The sequence below is a fragment of the Calliphora vicina genome, chromosome X (genome assembly GCF_958450345.1).
Source record: "Calliphora vicina chromosome X, idCalVici1.1, whole genome shotgun sequence".
NCBI lineage: Eukaryota > Metazoa > Arthropoda > Insecta > Diptera > Calliphoridae > Calliphora > Calliphora vicina.
The window spans coordinates 6,794,438-6,815,020 of NC_088785.1; the positions used below are offsets into that span (position 1 = coordinate 6,794,438).

A 20,583-nucleotide genomic window follows, 5' to 3' on the forward strand; every position below is an offset into this window, starting at 1 on the left:
GTCTAAACTTTTCAATATATTTTTTATAATTTGTGGATATATTTTCTAAATATTTTACTAAATTTTATAATAATAATTAGTCTATGTTTGCAGACATATGTATATGTAGTTGTTGAAAACTTACCTCGGCTGGTTTTTCGACAGCAACTTCTGCAGTCTTTTTCTACACACATTCATTCATTTATTCACATTGTGTTTGATGTTTAAATTTGTGTTCGTGATGTTGGAAATGGGTTTAATATAAATGGATCACACACAAAGTTAAAGAGACATAGTTAAGAAGACATGTAAATGAGATACAGAGTAAACAGAGAGAAAGAAATGTTTTTAATTTTTTAATGTAATACATACACACATATACTATAGATGTTTTTTATATAAATATTTCTTCGGACACTGCTACACGTTCAATATATATTGACCGCGATGAATCGCGATCCAAATTGCAGAATAACCTAATTTTGAGTGATCCATTGAATAAATCGTGATCCAAATATCACAATATATGTATATTGAACGTGTAGCAATGCCCTTCCAATTCAATGCGGATTTATACAAGGTGGAATCAACTTTCACCCTGCTTAAATTCGCCTTTTTATAATTGTTGTTTAAGTGTAACTTACCTCTGGTTCAATAATAACAGGACGCAAATTGGCAGAATCCTTGTCGTTAGTCTGTTCGGGAATTTTACCTTTTCCAACTTTGAAGCCTTTAGGCTCCTCAGCAGCTTTTTCGACAGCGGCTTCTTTCTGTTAATGTGAAATATACCGGAGGATACACAATCACATTACATTCAAATACATACAAATATATGGTTAATGGTGGTTAATGTTATTCTTTCATACCTTGGGTAGGCCATTCTTTTGTTCAGCCTGCTGAGGCTCTGGCTTAGGTGTATCAAAAACGGGCTTTTCCATTTTATTGGGAATTTCCAATTGGCGATTGAAGTCACTAACCTCAAATTCGGGTTTTTCGAATTTCTCCAATACGGGTCTTTCGTAATCGGGAATTTCGGGTAGCTCTTCATATTTCGATTTTTGCTTTGGCTTAGCCTTTGCTTTAGGCTTAGCTGGTTCTGGCTTGGGTTCTTCCTTTGGTTGAGCCACCGAAGTCTTGCGCAATTTAGGCAATTCCTCAGCTGGTTTAGGCTCCTCAATAACCTATACAGACATGTGCACACAGATAGATACATGAACAATTACATATATGTACGTATATTAGAGTGCTCCAATATTGTGTGGCCGAAAAAAATAAATAAAAATTGTTCTTTGGATTGTATAAACACGTTTTGTATTATTAGTATGGTTCTGATGTTTGGAAATGCATTTCAGTTATTGCACAAATTTTCAAATTGATTAATTATTTTTGCATTTTAATGTAAAAGAACCGAAGTTATCAAAAATTCCCCAGTCCATAAACTTGTCACTTTATAAAAGAAATGTAGAATAAAACAAGTAAGAGAGCTATATTCGGCTGTGCCGAATCTTATATACCCTTCACCAAATTATACTTTAAAATACAAATTTTAAATATTTTTAGATAAACAAAATTTATTTTTTTTTCCAAATTTTTTTTTTAATTTTTTGGAATTTTTTTTTTCGAATTGATATTTAAATTTTTTTTTTTTTTTTAATTTAAAATTAGTTTGCTTTTAAATTTTAATTTTTTTTTGTTTTTTAATTTTTTTTTTTTTGTAAAAAAAAATATTTTTTTCGATTTTGACCCATTGTAGGTTTAACTTGCTATGATGGTCTTATATACGTCGCGACGTTGCAAAGGTCTTTGAAATATCTATCATTAGATATCCATATTGTCTATATTAATGTCTTAGTACTCCAGATATAGGTCAAATATCGGGTTGTCCGATTTCGCTGATTTTAAATAGGAAACTTTTCGAAGGCATGTCTGACAGAATTATTCTTCAGAAAATTGATTTCAACACTCAGGCGGACAGACAGGCTGGCATGGCTTAATTTTAGAATTTTTATATTGTCACTTTGGGATTTATTGAGGAACATAGTTTTTTTGTACCTGCAATTTAAATTTTGCGATTTTCGGGAACAACTAAGGGCTTGGCTCACTAAATGCGAACGAACATTTTCTTTCTTTTTTTATATTGAAAACAATAAAAAAATAGAATTTATTTGTTGTTTTCAATATAAAATAAGAAAGAAAATGTTCGTTCGCATTTAGTGAACCAGGCCCTAATTTTTTTCGAATCGAACCCGCACACTATATCTGTATTTTTTTATTTCAAATTTATAACAGTAATGGAATTGGGCTTATTCACCTGAAATCCGTATAATTCAAATCACAGGCCTAAAGTGGTGATCTAAAAATTCTAAAATTTCTTTAAAAAAAATATAAAAAAAGGAATTTTTTTTCCACATGTCCTATTCAAGTGGCCAGAGACATGATAATAGTCTGTCGATTTTTTATAACTTTATTATTTTACTTAAAAATGCTGTACTAATTATTTAATGTCAACATTTTAGCATAAACAAACTTCAGAGCCGTTGCAAGTTAACTTTATTCTATCATCCTAATGTTTTACAGAACGTATTTCTACAATATATAGAACAATTCGGTCAAAATTCGCCATTTCATTTTTCTGGAGTTGGTACTCTAATATACACATGTATATATCGTCCCCTCAATAAAACAATAGTGTATAAGCATATACATCATTTTATTGCATAATAAGTATCTACATAACTGATTCTATATATGGTAAAAATTTTGTGAAATTCTACTTCCACAAAGTGGGTCCAAAGATCAATTGAAATATTACTTTTGTTCTAGATGTCTACTAACACAAAAGTTTTAAACTCAATTATTTCGAAATGGCAAAAAAATTATATACTATTGTTTTATTAAGGGGACGATATATACATATCGGACGATATATACATATACTATACACGATTTTATGTGCATGAGTATCACAAACAATTTGAGAATATAGAATTTGCTATCAATATTAATAAGAGCAACGAGAAAGCGAGCGATAGAGAAAAGAAGTTTAGATGCCAGCAGAAATTTCGGATTAACATCGTACCAATATGGTAACAATTGGTATTAATATTGTAATATCAATACTTTTCCCAAAAATCACTATTTACCAGAAGGTTTGCATTTTTTGAACTGCTTAAATGGAGGAGATAATAATATGAGTACAAGACTACCATATAATTTAATTATTATTTGGAAAAAAATTCAGTAAAGTGTATGCACTTTTATTTTAAAAACTAGATAAAAAAATTTAAGATGTTTGTTTAATATTTTCATATTTGAAAAACAATTTTTAATACTCGTACCCTCGCTATAAAGCAATAAATAAACACTGGACACTGTCATATTGTATTAATATATTTGGTCAATTCACAAGGTCTCTTATCAGTCACATTGTCCTAATATATCACGACTCGGCAGCTCGGCTTAACCGACTTACAATAACACAATAAACATAGAATACAGAGCAGTATGATTTTAGAACATTTTTTACTTGAAAAACAATAAAAACCACTGTGAAATATTAGGAAATTATGACAATATGACATAACAAGGGAACTTGTGAATTGACCAATTGCAATAAAATTCTTCAAAATAACGATAAATCGGTCAAATTTAGACAGGTCAGAACAGAAGCAAATAGAGAAACAAATGCAATATATAAAACAACAAAATAGAAAAGAGTATGAGAAATAACAAGTTAAAGTACATAACGAAGAAGTAGCTTAACATTTTCGATAAGCTATTCTTCAGAAAGCAATAAGAGACATAGTGATATAAAGATAACACACTAATATAATAACGAAGTAGTTATAAAATACACAGCGATAGAAAGAGAATGCACATAATATATAAATGATAAAGAGATAGAGCGATAATAGTGAAAACTCACGAAATAAAGAAGTAGCAATAAGATAAACAGCGATAGAAAGATAATAAAGAAGAAGAAGCTTTTCATCCTAAAGGAACAAGAGACACAGAGCGATAGAAAGAGAGAAATAGAAAAGACGTCGAACTTTTGCCGTGAATAGCTAGCTATTTATATTCGTTTACCTTCGAAACTCGTCTTTTTTCGGCGGGTTTAAGTTTAGGAATTTCTTCTTTAATCTCTTGAGGTGCTTTATTAGCCTGTATGGTCTTATTTTCAGCTTGCTATATATTTCAATACATAAATACATATTTATTATAATTAATAATATGCACGAATACACGAAAATCAACAATTGAGACGGGTGAATTTATACAATATGAAAACCAAGGCGAATTAAGCCAAATAAGAAATATTAGAGGTATTCACAATCTTGTGCATTTGTATTGCAAATTTATGAAATGCTGTATTTCTGTATATTTTGTTAGAGTAAAGTAAAAATGCAATGCCATTGTATATTTTATTTTTGTGAATGTCAAACTTAAATCGAATTTATAGAAAGTGGTTGCTGTGAAAAATGATGGGTAATGATTTTTTCGTTAATTTTTTATATGTGTATGGAGTTTGACATTCTCAACATTGAAAGAATTGTTTGGAATGTACAAATGCATATTTAAAAAAAAAATTTCGTCTTATTTGCCTGAATTCGTCACTATTCAAAATCCATACAATTGCTTGTATTTTCTGTTTTCATATTGTATAAATATTATGATTGTGCCAGCAATTTTTCGATAGCTTTTGGAATGAAGAAAAAAAAATCCACAACGACATATCAAAAAAATCATTTTCAAAAGAATAAAAAAAATTTCTTTTATTTTTAAGGTTTTTTTAGTAGGTAATAAAAATCTTTTTTCTTTAATTTTAGTAATATTTAATAAAAATTAAATCAGCTGATTTTTTTTATTAACTGCTAAAAAAAACTTAAAAATAAAAGTTGAATAAAAGTAATTTTGTTTACTATTTCCGAAATTTGGTCGTAGTGGAATTTTCTTTTTCATCCCACCCTAATAAATACGCATAGCCAACGATAAAATAAAAGAATTTATACTAACCTCGAGGGCTTTCTTGTCAATGACAGAAGAGCGGCGAGATTCAGTCTTGGTTTCTTCAATCTAAACAACAAAATATACATTTGGTAAAGGGACATGAAGTGTATTTTCTCTTTGCTTTTTCTAATTTCGTGGAGTGCGGCTTGGATTAGTGTGACACTTGTTATGGAACTGCAATGCTGAAAATTTAACTCAAATTGTCAAATAAAAAAGCTATCAATACGTTAATATTTAATAACAAAAAGTTTGCAAACTTGAAATATCCATTTTTCACGTTGAAGTTTTTTACCAAGTATCCAATCCGACCGCTCCCCACGAAACTGGAAAAAAGTTTAAATATTCTATCCTAGTGGACATATTATATTTACGAAAGTTTGTACAAAAATACATATTTATAAAAATATGTGCTGTAATATGTCCAAGTCCAAGTCCATGTTTTTAATTTTTGTTTAGTTATGTAGGTCCGTTTGCATTTAAGGTGACGATATGTAGATACATACATACATACATACATACATACATATGTTATAGCAGTAACATGGACTTGGACTATGTACCTATGTAAATAAGTAATATGTAAGGAGACATTTTGTTTGTTTTACTTACCGCTATAGATGATCGACGGGATGACACTGTAGATTCATCATAGGTACTTATTGTAGACTTGCGACGGGACTCTTTAGTTTCCTCTTGTACAGATGAAACACTTGTCTATTTTTTTTTATATTCACAAATACGCAGACAATGAAAACATTTAACATGAAAACAATTAAGGATTTAAATAGTTTTGAAATAGTTAACTAACACAGATCAATGTATTACAATTGTGTGTGTGTTTATTGTACATGTGAAATGTATGCTTAACGCTTTTTAAAATATCTTATCTAACATTATTCTAATTTAATATTATAGTTAGTTATTATTAAACTATATAATATCTACATACCTTGCGCTGTTGTACCCGTTGCTCTGTCTTTTTAAGTCCGATTTGCTCAAAGAGTTCTTTCTATAATTATGGGAATAGGAAAGTACAAAGAAATATATTAATATTGAACAATTATAAATATCGTATGAGGCTAAGCAAAATTTAATTTTAAACACTTTATTTAGCAACAAATTTGTTCGGTGGACAATAATTTTAATAATTTTGAAACTTATTTGAAAAGCATCCAAATTAAAATTTCAAACTATTAACAGAACAAATTTATACACAGAAAAAATGGTTGAATTAAGGAACAAAAAAGTGCAAATTTACACTTAAATTACTTAAAATGACAAACATTTATTTTGCATTATAGAGTTTTCAGGTTTCGATTTAAAGAAAATATAATTAACATAAATGCTATCTTTAAACAAATTCATAAAGAAACTCAATCAATTGATTTAAAAATTGCAAATTTTAAATAAAAACTTAAATACTCTTTAAAATATCGATTAATTTTATTAATGTCTGGTATATTTTCCACTATAATTCAAATTTAGTTATATGGCTTCACCATTACTTTTTGTTTGTTTTCAATTTATTTTTTTTTTATCAAATAACACAGGGCAACAAAATCTAGAAAATTTCTGAGGCTTTTTAAACCACTACACAATTTTGATGTATTGTGGTTCCAGTAGTATAAATATGGTCCAAATTTTTAATTCTAGGAGAAGTTTTTTTTGATTTGTGAATTTTTGAAGACTTTTCTCCGCATAATTTATTATAACTCAAAAAGGGTTAATCCGATATTATTAAAATAATCTCAGAAAAAATTTAAATTTACAGAACCTCTAATCCGATTATATATTGCGTTTTAATCAGCTCAGTAGTTTCGGAGTTATATTAACAAATTGAAGCCGAAAATATATTTTTTACCTGAAAATAGCTAATTTTTGTGTTTTTAAAAACTCATGAAAAATCGAAATATGCGTACAAGTGTGTACTTTGGTGTAAATTTTACATGTTTTTTGTTATTGTAACAAAAATTTGAACAAAAACAAAACACATGTAAAATTTACACTCAAAGTAAACGCATGTACGCACATACAATTTTCTGAAAATAAGCGAATTCACTTAATAGTGAATAAATTCGTAAATAATCCACAGATTTTTGTGATCGATATCTCATTTTGTTCCTATTACATGTGGCTTTGCGATAATAAATCTAAATCTAAATAAATCTGCCGTTTTCGATTTTTTATGATTTTTTTTTAAAAAAAAATTTGATATTTTCACATAAAAAATAAATTTTTTGCTTTAATTTGTTATTATAACTCCGAAACTACTGAGCCGATTAAAACGCAATATATCGGACTAACCCTTTTTGAGTTATCATAAATTCTGTGCAGAAACATCTAACAAAATTCACAATTTTAGAAAAAAAATTTATCCATAGAATTCATAAATTTTACCATTTTTGTACTTAGATGACTATGATGCCTCAAATCTATATAGTGGTTAGTGAAGCCTTTTTTGTTGTTGACCTGTGTAATCAAATAGATAATCGAAGAAGTTAAAGAAATGTTTAAATACAATTGTAATGGAAAAAAATGAAAAAATTAAAAAAAAAAAAAAAAATATTTTTGTCTGTGCAGTCTTTACAGCGTTTAAAATAAAATTTCGCCACAATTGGCGGGAAAAGCAGATAAGATAAAACTAGCAGAAGCTTAATAAAAAAAATAGCTTAAAATAGAAAATAGTTGGTAAAGAAGCATTTAAGAAAATCAAAAACAATAACAAATCTACGTATGTATGTGTATAGGAATATTTGTTAAGAATAGATACATTCTTCTACATATTTTTTAGTATAACTTCTACGTTTTTGGATTTGTGTGTTATTATTTTTTACTTTTATACTCGTTTTTGTAATAAGGCCATACAATTCAGTCATTTACTTATGTAAGCAGCATCTGGATTAATTGATTTTCCTGATATTTCTTACCTCTTCAGGAATGTTGTTGTTTTCAGTACCATCAACCAGATCTTCTGGTTTACTGGCATTCTTTTTCTTTTCATTCGGTTTTTTCTTAGCCACTACGACCTTTTCCTCTTCTTCAGGTTTATTCTTCTCTTCTTCTGGTTTTTTCGTTTCTACATCGGCCTTTTTCTTCTCATCTTCCACAGCTTTTTTCTTCTTTTTCTCTTCCTCGCTCTTCTTAATTTTAGTTTCTTCGTCAGCCTTCTTTTCTTTGTCGGCCTTCTTCTTTTCTTCGTCGGCCTTCTTCTTTTCTTCTACAGCCTTCTTCTTTTCTTCTTCGGCCTTCCTAGTTTTCATTTCTTCCTCGGCCTTCTTTTGTTTCATTTCTTCCTCGGCCTTCTTTTGTTTTATTTCTTCCTCGGCCTTTTGCTGCTTTTCTTTTTCTTCGGCCTTAGCTTTTTCTGCTTCCTTCTCCTCCTCTTCCTTATTTTTGATTGTCGAATTATTTTGTTTATGAAAGTGTATGTATACAGTATGTGAAAATTTGTAAAATATTGTGTTGGTATTTTCAGAAATGTTAAATTAAATAAAAATATTTTGTATGATTTGCTACAATTCCTTTCTACTTAAAAAAAATAATACAATACAAATTAATAATACAAAATAGTTCTATGTCTGATTTTTGGGCCACACTGAAGGAGTGAGAGAAAAATAGAGAACGCGTATTCATTATAAGTTGGTTTCGAAAGCATAGCTAATTATTATACCCTTCACCTTCGTGAGAAGGATATATAAAAGTTTTTCATTCCGTTTGTAATTTCCACAATATAATTCTCCGACCCTATAAAGTATATATATTCTGGATCCTTATAGATAGCGGAGTCGATTAAGCCATGTCCGCCTGTCTGTTGAAATCAATTTTCTGAAGACCCCAGATATCTTCGGGATCCAAATCTTCAATAATTCTGTCAGACATGCTTTCGAAAAGTTTCCTATTTAAAATCAACAAAATCAACAAAAAAACTACAATATTTTCCATTTGCAAAATAATTTTCACCAAACGCTGAACTACACTAATACTTAATAATTTGAATTTCCCTCTATAATTTTCAAACTTACGTTACGGCACGGGCTATTAATATACGATTTTATTACTTTAAATTGCAGTTATATACTAAGTGTCACACTCGAAATTATAAAAAAAAACGAAAAAAATATCCTAATGTTTATGTGGACGTATATATGTTTTTTTTTTTGTAAATTTTACAGTGGTTATAAAAAACTAAGCATTATGTATGTGCATTGGTACAGGTTCTTACGTATTTTGCACTGCATTTGAGGGATCGATAAAACATACATATGCAAATTATTGGATTATAGATAACAGTTTTGTAGACAAAGAGCATGAAATGAAAAATGTTCATTAAAATGTTGTAATAAAGAAGATTTGCCAAATATTCTGCATAAAATATTGACGTAAGTAAAGGAGTTTTAGTACATAATTGTATTGTCAAAAATAGACCGTAAACCAGACAGCAACATTTGAAAGGTAGTAGTTTTTTAATGATATATATATATATATACATATATGAAATAAAGAGAAGAGTTACTCTACACAGGGCTACACCGATTCTGCGGTGGCATGAAATAACCTCCCACGAAATAATCCCCCAAAAATAAGATGAAATAACTCCCCAAAAATTAGTACAGAGAGCAACAACAACGATTTTTGGGGTGTTATTTAATTTTTTGGGGTATTATTTCATTTTTTTAATTGGGGGATTATTTCATATGAAATAATACCCCAAAAATCAGCAGTGCAAAGAAAGTTGTAAAGAATAAAAATTAATTTTGAAATTGAAACTGGGTTCAGAATGACTTTTTTTAGTTCAGAATGTCAAAAAGTTGGTATTCAATAGTACAAGTAAATACAGGAATAAAACTTACAAGGCAAGAGTAAGTGTGCTAACAGCTGGTAACTGCTTACTTGCAATTATGTTGAGCACAACCACAAGAACGAAGAAGAATTGTATTAGGAGTTAAAGGTTCTTAATATAATTAAGAACGAATGCGAAGATCTTGCAGGAATATTATGAGGCGATACCTCTGCAATGAGCTTAAAAATCGCGCGATTTTTTATTTTTTACACAATTTTTCGACTGCGGAGAAAATATATTTCAAAATATATTTACAAATCAATATTTTAACAAATCTCATTAAACCCAAATATATTTCGTATTCAAATAGATATAGTTTTTATTTCATCCAAAAGTCTTAAAAGAGATTTCAACACAAAATGAGAAAGCTACAAGCACATTTGTTGGATTCAAACGGTCTGCTATTAAGTTATATTGTCATAATGTCCTAATATTTTATGATAGTTTAAACAAATTGTTGTTGTACTTCAAACAAAAAGTGTTATTTTATGATAAAACAATAAAAATATGTGGTTCACAAAGTCTTATTAGTTTAAAACTTTTTTGTTTGAAAAACAACAAAAATGTGTTTAAACTATAGGACATTATGAAAATATGACCTATAGCAGACCTTTTGAAACCCCAATTGCTTTTGATCACCTTCACTGTGTTTGGGGACTTATTTCATTTTCAAAATTGGGGTTCTATTTCATATGAAATAAGACCCCAATAATGGGGTGTTATTTCATTTCTGTTTGGGGCATTATTTCATTTCGTTGGGGTCTTATTTCATTTTCAAAATTGGGGTTTTATTGCATATGAAATAAGGTCCCAAATTTTGAGGGGTTATTTCATTTTATTTTTGGGATGTTATTTCGTGGGGGGTTATTTCATGCCGCCCGATTCTGCGGCACACGATTTATTTGCCAGTTTTGATACATTTGTATGTTACTGATGTTTTAAGCCTATAAATTACTTTTATTTTAATTTAATCTGGTTCATGGAGTAGTCTATAGAAAATTAAGAAGCTTGTACCACATTCTCGAAAGCGATTTGGTTAAAAAAAATTATTATGATAACAATATTTGTTTTAATGATCAAGCATTTCGTATATGTATGTATATTCAAAAAGTTTTGAATATATAAACAAGAATGTTCATGCTAATTTGTTTGAGACATTCAACAAATTAAATCCACAACGCTTGTAGAATGTGGTTTCACACAATGCAACCAAATTCAATCAATAAAAGTGATTTATAGAGATAGATCATCATTATTACATGTATGTATCTAAATTGGCTACAAAAAAAATTGTGCCGCTGAAAATGAATTGTTTCGCTCTGTGCTATGAATGATAAAAGTCGAGACGAGCCGAGAGAAGTGAAAGACAGACTTTATAGAGTTTAGCAATAAGAGAAATAATAAAGTATAAAATATTGCATGGGGACATATATCGAACCTCGTCTCTTTGGACTTGTTGTGTTGGCTTTAACTGTACATCGAATATAATCTTACGTTCTTGACTATCTAAATCACGTGATAGTTTTCGTTTTGTTTGTAATGGTTTAAGCTTTGGCAATTCGTAAATTGTTAATTCAGATGCCAATGATTGTTTACTATTAGTATTAGCAGCAGAGGTTTTGGAAACAGTGACGGAAAGCTCACTAACCGTCGTAGATTCCTGTTGTTTTGATGCAACAACAGCAACTTTCTGTTCGATTTGGGCTTCCTGTTTCTTTACGATTGACTTTTTCTTTTGTACTTCTTTAGTCTGCACAACACTTGTTGCGCTTGTTTCTTGTTTTTGCATTTGCATTTGCTGTATTTGTTGTACTTGCATTACTGCTGTCTCGTGACTTTCAGTTTCCTGTTGCAAACTAAATGAAACCCTTCTTTGTTGTTCTACTTTAACTTCTAGCTTTTCAGCTTGCTGAACAACAGCTTGCTGAACTTGCTGAGTAACACTTGTAACCTGTTTCTGTTCTATTTTAGACTGCTGCTGAGCGACGGCTGTAACCTGATGCTGTTGTTCTTGCTTTTCTACTATTTGCTTTACTTCTTCTACCTGAGTTTTTGATATTTCCTCTTCCACTTGCTGTTTCTGTTCTATTTCTTCTTGCTTTTTAATTACCTTGCGTTTTACTTCAGCAGCTTCTTCCTCCTGTTTCTTCTTGTCTTGCTTCTTTTCGACCACAATCTTGCAAGTGGATTCATCTTTGCCGGCCTCATTAATAACGACCACCTTATAAGTCGAACTGTGCTCCATGCGAGCGGAGCTTAATGTCAAACGGGCAGTGGTACCATCGAAAGTTGTGGTAATTTCTTTAGTCTCCTTAACCACAGTGGTTCCTTTATACCATTCGATTTTGCATTTGCGATCGGATTGCTTGAGACTTATCAACAGTTCGAATGTTTTGCCTTCGACTACCTTTTGATCGGTAAGTTTGCGTGTTATTTCTGGTTTAGTGGGCTTGCGTTCTTCCTCGGGTATGTCAACTAAATTGACGATCTGAGAGACAGCTTCACCCTTCTCGTTGCTGGCAATTAATTTATATGCACCCTTATCAGTTTCTTCGACTTCGTTAATTTCCAATTTGACGGCGAACTCTCCCTCTTTGGTCTTCTCTACCAAATATACATGGCGACTGCTTTGTTTCACTTCATTAGTCTCCTTAAACCATGTACATTTCGGTTCGAATTTGGAAGCCACTGTACACTCAATAACAACAGTGCGTTTCTTAATAATTTTAATAATCTTGGGCTTGTCTTTGATAACAGGTACAACTGGCAAAACAATGAAAAATAAATACGTTATATAGTAATAAAAACAATATATGTAAGTCATTAACAAATACAGTTGATTATAATTTCAAATTCCCAGACGAAATGTAGATAATCGTAGGTCATTTAGTTTTAATTTAGCATATTCTTAGTCATCGTTAGTTTTACAGTAATGTGAATATACTTTAACTCATACTTACTTTCAATATTAAGTGTAAGGTTGGCATTGAGTTCGCCCAAAATGTTCTTTATATTACATTTATATAGGCCGGAATCTTCCAATTGTGGATCAATTAGTTCGAGTTTAATGTAATACTGGTCACCACGCTGTTCCATGGACATTTTAATCTTATTACTTTCTTTGACCACTTCGCCATTGCGATACCACACGATATCTGGCTTGGGATCGGCTTTAACCTTACATTCCATGATAACCAGTTTTCCATTGTTTTCGGAAACAATGCGTGGCTTTTCGACAAACGTTGGTCCTTCACCTTCCGGTTCTGGTTCCGCCTCGATATTTAAATTGAGATTGGCGTTTGATTCGCCGTATTCGTTTTGAACGTTACATCTATAGGTGCCACCGTCAGATGCTCCGGGATCCTATACATTACAAAATAAATTATAATGACATGTATTAATTAATTATCTTAATTTTAATAATTTATGATTGTCCATTATATTTGTACAAACATAAAACTTGCTACAATAAAAAAAAATAGTCTTAGGCTGAAGACAGGCCTGTCACACATTTTGTTCAGAATGGTTTCATTTCCGTAGTTTTATTCCGATCGGTTTCATTTTAGGTTCTTCAGATTCCGTGTAATTTAAAAATATTTAATAATTCTGTATTTCTGATATTATTTTTTTTATATTAAAACAATAGTGAAGTTTTTGCTACAGAAATTGTTTAATAATTTTAGAAAAACAAATAATTACAAACAAATATCAATTCCACTTTGAAAACTGAAAGTGGTTTCATTCCGAAAGAAATTTTCGTTTAATTAATTACACTTTCGATCGGAATGGAATTCTGTGACAGGTTTGTTAAGCTCTTAATTTTTAAAATTTTCAATAAAAATTCAAAATTTAAGTTTAAGCAGAAATATTGAGATATGATTTAATGAATAACTACATAGTATGTATATTTTTTGTCGTTTACCTTGATTTCCAAAGTCAACTCGTAGGTGTCTTCGGCAATCACAGTCGTTTTAATCTTAATTTTATTTGATTTGTTGACTACTTCCTGACCTCTGTACCAAGTAACAGTTGGTTCGGGTTTGGCCTTGCATCGGCACTTCATCGTAATTAGTGTACCAGAGTCGTTTGGTATAATTCGTGGTTTTTCGATAAATGATGGTGCAAATCCATTTGCATCGTTAGCGCCTAAAGATATAATAATTCGTTATAGAATTAAAAACATTTCTGCTTAATATGAATTGTTATTAATATATACATATATATTAATTAATTTTTTTTTTTTAACAAAGAAGCTATAAAAACATAAACATAAAAAGAAAACAAAACTATGTAATGTGTTTTTTTCTTAATTCGATTTTAATTTTGCAATGAAAAGCATTGAAGTGCATACAAATGAAGCATATTTATTTTATTGGAATGGTTTTGAAATAACCTGAAAACTTAATTCTTTTACAATAATTCACATCCGATTACTATTGTGTAGACATTATAAATAACAACAATGCTAGTAAACAGTTATAGGGTTTTAAAATTATGAAATCAAATTATTTATTGCCGTTTTCTTTTCTGGAAAACTTTACGCTTACATATGGACATATCCATATCATCGTACGTGACATGTGTACGCCTATAGAGTGGAATAGATTTTGCAAACATAAGAGTAACTGAAAAATAATTTGGTATTTATGTTCCATGCAAAGAGTAGTATATTTATAAAAAAATAAGTACATTTGGAACACTGAAGCGATTTTGAGTCACATGTACAAATATGCGAAAATCTGCGAAACCGTATGCTACAGACTTTTTTCTAAAAAAAAAATAAACTAAAAAAAATAAAAAATATATTTTCGGTATCAGAAAACAATGTGATAATAGCAAAAAAACTATCAGAGTAAAATTCATTTCTACATACTAATTGTTTAAACTGTTATGATTGCTCTAAAAAAATTGTAATAATAATCTCTAAATACATTCACATACAATAGTAAAATTTAATTGTTTTTTTTTCTATTTAATGCATATTGAAACAAGTTTCAAGGTCTTTTTTCAGTCGTGGTTGACATATTCATGGAATTGCCCATATGTATAAGATATTATATTAACAGTATTGAAAAAGCTACGATCACTTTTTAACTATTGCTACAACTACTGCTTCAAACAAGTGTCTGCAACATTTGTACTTTTTGTTTTCTTATCTTCTATATACATATGGGGCATTTCATGTCAAGTGAACCAACTTTTGAAATCGATGTCATCCGATCGGGATGAAATTTGCACCAAGGTTAGTTCTATTGGATAGTAACTCAGACACAATTTTTCATCAAGATCGGTCGAGAACTCTCTGAGTTATAGGGGGTAAAATTTTGACATTTTGGTCAAGCAGGTGTTTTTTCTTATCCATGTAACTTATTACCTATTGTTCTTAGCAAAATGTGTCCCAAATAGTTTAGATAGCTCTTTCTTCAATATTAAAAAAAAACTAAAAAAAATTTAATATTTTTTTACCGAAATCAAAAACTTTTTTGACTTTTTTTCAAAATGGGCCCTTTTTGTTTTTCTTAAAATAAAGCTTAGATGTTTTCCTTGATGACCTATTTGGTCGCTTAGTGGGATGCGAGTGGGATATCTATCAAAATAAATATTTTTTAACTCAAAACATAAAATTTTTGACTTTTTTTGCAAAATCAAAAACTTTGTTGACTTTTTTTTTTCAAAATGGACCCTTTTTAAATTTTTTTTTTAGCTCAAACATAAGCTTAGATATTATCCTTGAAGACCCTTTTGGTCGCTTAGTGGCATGCGAGTGGGATATCTATCAAAATAAATATTTTTTAACTCAAGACTTACAATTTTTGACTTTTTGTTTTGTAAAAATTGTATGTTTTGAGTTACAAAATATTTATTTTGATAGATATCCCACTCGCATCCCACTAAGCGACCAAATAGGTGTTCAAGGAAAATATCTAAGCTTTATTTTAAGAAAAAAAGGGCTCATTTAAAAAAAAAAGTCCAAAAAGTTTTTGATTTCGGAAAAAAATATGAAACATTTTTTTAATTTTTTTTTAAATATTTTTTTTCGAAATATTGAAGAAAGAGCTATCTAAACTATTTGGGACACATTTTGCTAAGAACAATAGGTAATAAGTTACATGGATAAGAAAAAACACCTGTTTGACCAAAATGTCAAAATTTGACCCCCTATAACTCAGAGAGTTCTCGACCGATCTTGTTGAATTGTGTCTGAGTTACTATCCAATAGAACTAACCTTGATGCAAATTTCATTACGATCGGAAGACATCGATTTCAAAAGTTGGTTCACTTGACATGAAATGCCCCATATATAAAAACTAGTTGACCGCTCCTGCTTCGCCCGGTGGCATTTACTAATGTTAGTTCTTCAAGTTTCTCCAACCCACATACACCAGCCTGTTCTTATTTATTTGCAAATAAAATATCTAAATTTGTACTGCATACTTTAGGGAGCTTTTTTATTACAGTTGATAGATTAAAAAAATAATTCGAGTTTTAGCCGGAATTTTTTATTTTTTATTCTTTACAAACCATCTTCTGAAAATTTCGAATCGAATAAAAAAAATCAGTCAACTGTAATAAAAATCTCCCTAAAGTATGCAGTACAAATTTATATATTTTATTTGCAAATAAATAAGAACAGGCAGGTATATGTGGGTTGGAGAAACTTGAAGAACTAACATTAGTAATGTTATCGGGCGAAGCCGGGGCGGTCAACAAGTTGTCACTAAAACTTACATCTCCTTTTACGTCATACACATGGCAAAAACGATAAGCTCAAACACTTATGTTTATTTTGTGGTTAAATTGCAAAAGAAAAACTGAAAACACTGAACTATGACGCTAAATGTGTATCGTAATTGATAAACTATCAAGTTGCAAATGGTAAGGAGCCTTAATATGAAATATGTACATGCTCTAGTTAAAATTTAGGTGATGCTGAAATGTTCTTCCTTGTTCATCCTCTCTCTGCACATATTACTTAGTTGTTTAAATAGATATTTAAGTTTTTTTTTTAGAAATAAGTCCGTTCGAAATATTGTGAAAATAACCCTTTAGGATGGACCCCAAAAAATAGTTGTAACAACATAAAACATTGTATATCATATTAAATCAATACTCATTTCATACACCTTATGAAAAGAAAATATTATGTACCTTGGAAGTTGAGCACAATATTGGCATTGCTCTCGCCATACATGTTAAATGCATTGCAACGATAATTGCCGCCATCTTCCTTGGTCGGATTCTGTATTTCCAAAGTCAAAATATAGCTGTCCTTCGAAGTGGCTTTGCGTGACATTTTTATCCTTGATGAATTATCGATTTTATCATCGCCACGATACCAGGTTATATCTGGCACCGGATGTGCCTCTAATATGCATTCCATGATTAAAATATCTTCCTCTTGTCGGATTGTTGGTTTCTTGGGAAAGCGCGGTGATTTGCCATCCGGTATTCTATTTTGAATTTAATTTAGTAGCATTTTGTATAATTAATTTGATTCTTTCACTAAAACCCTCACAGTATAGGAACCCTTCTACCCTGCCCCTGTACCAGGTCAACACACTTACTTTTTAGAACCGCCTTCGAAGTTTAAATTAATCGTGGATACACCCTCGCCGTGTTTATTTTTGGCCTTAACCTGGTATTCACCTTGATCGCTTGATACAACATTTGTTATTTCCAAGCAAGCCATGTGATATAATTTCTGATCCAACGTCAAAGACATTTTGTAACGGCCTCCCTCTTTTAATTCATCCTGAGCGTGGTACCTTATGAAATGTACATACGTTGATTTGTAAGTAGATTGATTTTGGTTACATACAATAAATAATTTCTAATGATCTCAGGAAAACATTCAGTTGCAGCTTTTATAAATATTTATGAACAAAAACAATCAAATTTGTCTGCTTTTGATATGTGATCGATTTTTTGATTGATCAGAATCCGCTAATTTTTGTACTTGGCAACGGGATCTTTTTAAAAATTGCAGTTTTATTCAGATATTAATTCGGCATTTTAATGAAGACTATCAATTGTGTAAAATAACATTATTGTTAAGTCATGAGCTTTACATTACAAATACCGAATAACAATCGGCTGTGCCGAATTTTATAAATAAAAAATCATTATCTTTTTGATCCTACTTAAATTTGTTGGCTTAAATTTGAAAAAAAAAAACAAAAAAAACGCTTCCATATGTCTTTAATTATTATAAGTTGTATACTTTTTTGAAAAGAAGAATTAATTTCGTGCATTTTGGTACACAAATTAAATGCTTCAAAATAAACAACTCCCAGAATTGGAATCAGTCTCACCTTTTGGTTTTCCAAAACGTTAGGTAATGCCGTGATCGTTCATACAGTTGTTGGTTGTGTAGTCTTTAATTTGTGTACAGAAAAAAATAATCTAGAGGAATTATATGTATATCAATTATGTTATCTTTTCAAATATATATGTATGTATGTATTTTACATATTAAGTTTTAAGTTTTTGTAGAAATTAACATGTTTTAAAAATTGAAATCTTACCGAAATATGGAAGTTTTTGTTCAAAACGTTAAAAACGCATTTCCAAAAAAGAGTTAAAAAGTACAAAAAATGTCATTCATTAAGTTAAACATTATTTTTCTTTTATAATAGTTTCAAATTTAAATTTTTAGTTTTAATTAAATTTCTTGAATATATTAAACGTAAAATCAAGTTTTTTAAATGTTTAATGTTTATGACAGACACAAGGGACTTTTTTACACTCAAAATAGGATTTCATCAAAATACTTGAAAAACTAAAATTCTGATTTCTGAAGATCTGTATATGGCCAAGTTTAGCTTTAATCGAGGGTCTTAATATAGTGTTATTTCTTTAGAAACGCATTTAGATTGTGATGGAACCACAATTTCTTATAATTGTGAACCTCAAGCACAATGGGTTTATTTCGTAACGAATACGAGTTTTTTGCAGGTTTTTAAAACGGACACGGAATGACGATCAACTAAAGCTTGTTAGAAATTGTACTTTCAAAATTGGTTCAAAATACGCGCGCCTTTCCAACTGATATTTTTTTTAACAATTCTGAATGTCTGCTTTGAATTCTATTCGTACCACGTAACTCCTGGCTTGGGATCACCAACGCATCTGCATTCGAATGTTACATTGCCACCATCTTCGCTTTGTCGTATAACTGGTCGTTCGGTAAATGTTGGTTTAATGCCATCTTCAGGTACTGGAGCTTCATCGCCTAAGATGTAGGTAAATATTTGTGTGTTGATCTTAAGTTTATAGTATATATGTATATATATATTTGTTTGTTTCGTAAGTTTACATTAAAATTATGTTATAACTATGTATGTATATATAATAAATGGGAGATACTCAAGAACAAAAAATCTCACCATCATTGTACCATCATTATCTCATTCTCTAACAAATTTAAAATATGCTTTTTTTTGTTTCAAACAAATGACAAATGTTTCAGCATTTTGGTAATGTAATGCAAATTATTATTATTATTGATGATCAAATCCAAAAAAAGGGTTAGAGTACTTACAAAAAAAAAACAGAACCAATAATAAAATAAGTATTATTAAAAAACAACAAAAAATAAAAAAAGCAGCTGAAACAGTTTATTAATACTTTAAATTTCAAATTTAAAATATTTAAATAAAAAAAAGTTAAGTAATAAGTTAAGTAAGTAGAACTGACAGTTATTTTTAGAAAATAAACCGTGAATTTAATGAAATGCAGCGGAATTAAAGACAATGAAATAAACATAGACCATTTTCATCTAGATGCTCTTAATAAGCACAAATCGTGGGCTGGAAGAAATTACAACCGGTCACTTGTAAATGCATTCCAAAATTCCACCATTTAGCAATATCGGAGTTCACATTAAGTGCGAACAATTTTCACCAAATACACACAAAAAGCTTTAAAATTTAGCATTTCCAATGTTGGCAGAGCATTCGCACTTAAAACAGAACAACGCTATTATGCAATTTGACTTAAAATTAAGAAAATCTTTGAGGAAAATAGAACTTTATAAAATCGTTGTTATACCTTTCGTCTGGCACAACTTACTGGTCCATAGCATGATCTTTGCGATCTATATGATCATTTAAATTTTGAAATAAAGTTTAGAATTTTTCAATTCTAAATCTACGAGAGTCGATTTAAACAATATTTATTTCGCTGTCTTATATTCCACAGGTCTGGACTGAATAACTCATTGAACAAAGTTAACATTCGACGTTTTAGGCATATATCTAAATGTATCTGACAGTTCTGCTCACATGTATTATACATATGTATATTATAGTGCTCCAAGATTATATGACCGAACAAATATTAAGGTACAGGCCGGCCTCCCCCTAGAATTGTTATATGGATTGTAGAAGCACATTCTGTAAAATATTCGCATGATAGGATAACGTTAACTAGTGGTATACATTTTACAGTTTTTGTCATTTTGCCCAATAAGAAAATAATCCCAAAAATCCCGGGATTTAAAATTAAAAAATCCCTGACTTGTCTTTTATTGTATCTCATTAGAACGATAACTGTGTACGTACACATTTCAATTATTTTACATTAAAATGCTAAAACAATTGTTTAACCTTCGCTTTACCAAAGGTTTTTTATGTACGTGGTTTACCAATACCCACCCGGGTGATACTGCACTTCTATACATATATCCGACGAACAAAATTTTAAAAAATCGAAAAAACCTTATAAAAAGTTTAAAATGTTTTTATTAAATAATATA

At 29.9% G+C, this 20,583-nt stretch overlaps 2 protein-coding genes across 16 annotated transcripts in view; both read right to left on the bottom strand.

Moving 5' to 3' along the window:
• Nucleotides 1–20,583, bottom strand: part of bent (projectin protein bent) — a 110,127-nt gene that overhangs the window by 63,040 nt on the left and 26,504 nt on the right. For 10 of the 15 annotated variants that reach the window (XM_065514632.1, XM_065514629.1, XM_065514622.1 and 7 more), the window contains exons 6-19: nucleotides 18,924–19,059; nucleotides 17,393–17,593; nucleotides 16,977–17,278; nucleotides 13,749–13,972; nucleotides 12,787–13,189; nucleotides 11,937–12,589; nucleotides 7,914–8,372; nucleotides 5,936–5,995; nucleotides 5,596–5,700; nucleotides 4,993–5,052; nucleotides 4,066–4,164; nucleotides 846–1,160; nucleotides 624–749; nucleotides 125–163 (exon numbers count right to left, since the gene is read on the bottom strand). In XM_065514632.1, the coding sequence (XP_065370704.1) occupies nucleotides 125–163; nucleotides 624–749; nucleotides 846–1,160; nucleotides 4,066–4,164; nucleotides 4,993–5,052; nucleotides 5,596–5,700; nucleotides 5,936–5,995; nucleotides 7,914–8,372; nucleotides 11,937–12,589; nucleotides 12,787–13,189; nucleotides 13,749–13,972; nucleotides 16,977–17,278; nucleotides 17,393–17,593; nucleotides 18,924–19,059 (3,182 nt within the window). The remainder of the gene's footprint in view (nucleotides 1–124; nucleotides 164–623; nucleotides 750–845; nucleotides 1,161–4,065; nucleotides 4,165–4,992; nucleotides 5,053–5,595; nucleotides 5,701–5,935; nucleotides 5,996–7,913; nucleotides 8,373–11,936; nucleotides 12,590–12,786; nucleotides 13,190–13,748; nucleotides 13,973–16,976; nucleotides 17,279–17,392; nucleotides 17,594–18,923; nucleotides 19,060–20,583) is intronic. The other 5 variants (XM_065514635.1, XM_065514634.1, XM_065514633.1 and 2 more) reach the window with 3 other exon arrangements.
• Nucleotides 11,151–11,930, bottom strand: LOC135962770 (transcription factor SPT20 homolog; the record flags this gene model as incomplete). Its single annotated transcript, XM_065514662.1, has 1 exon — nucleotides 11,151–11,930. A coding segment is annotated over one exon (780 nt), but the record flags the coding sequence as incomplete, so codon positions are not given.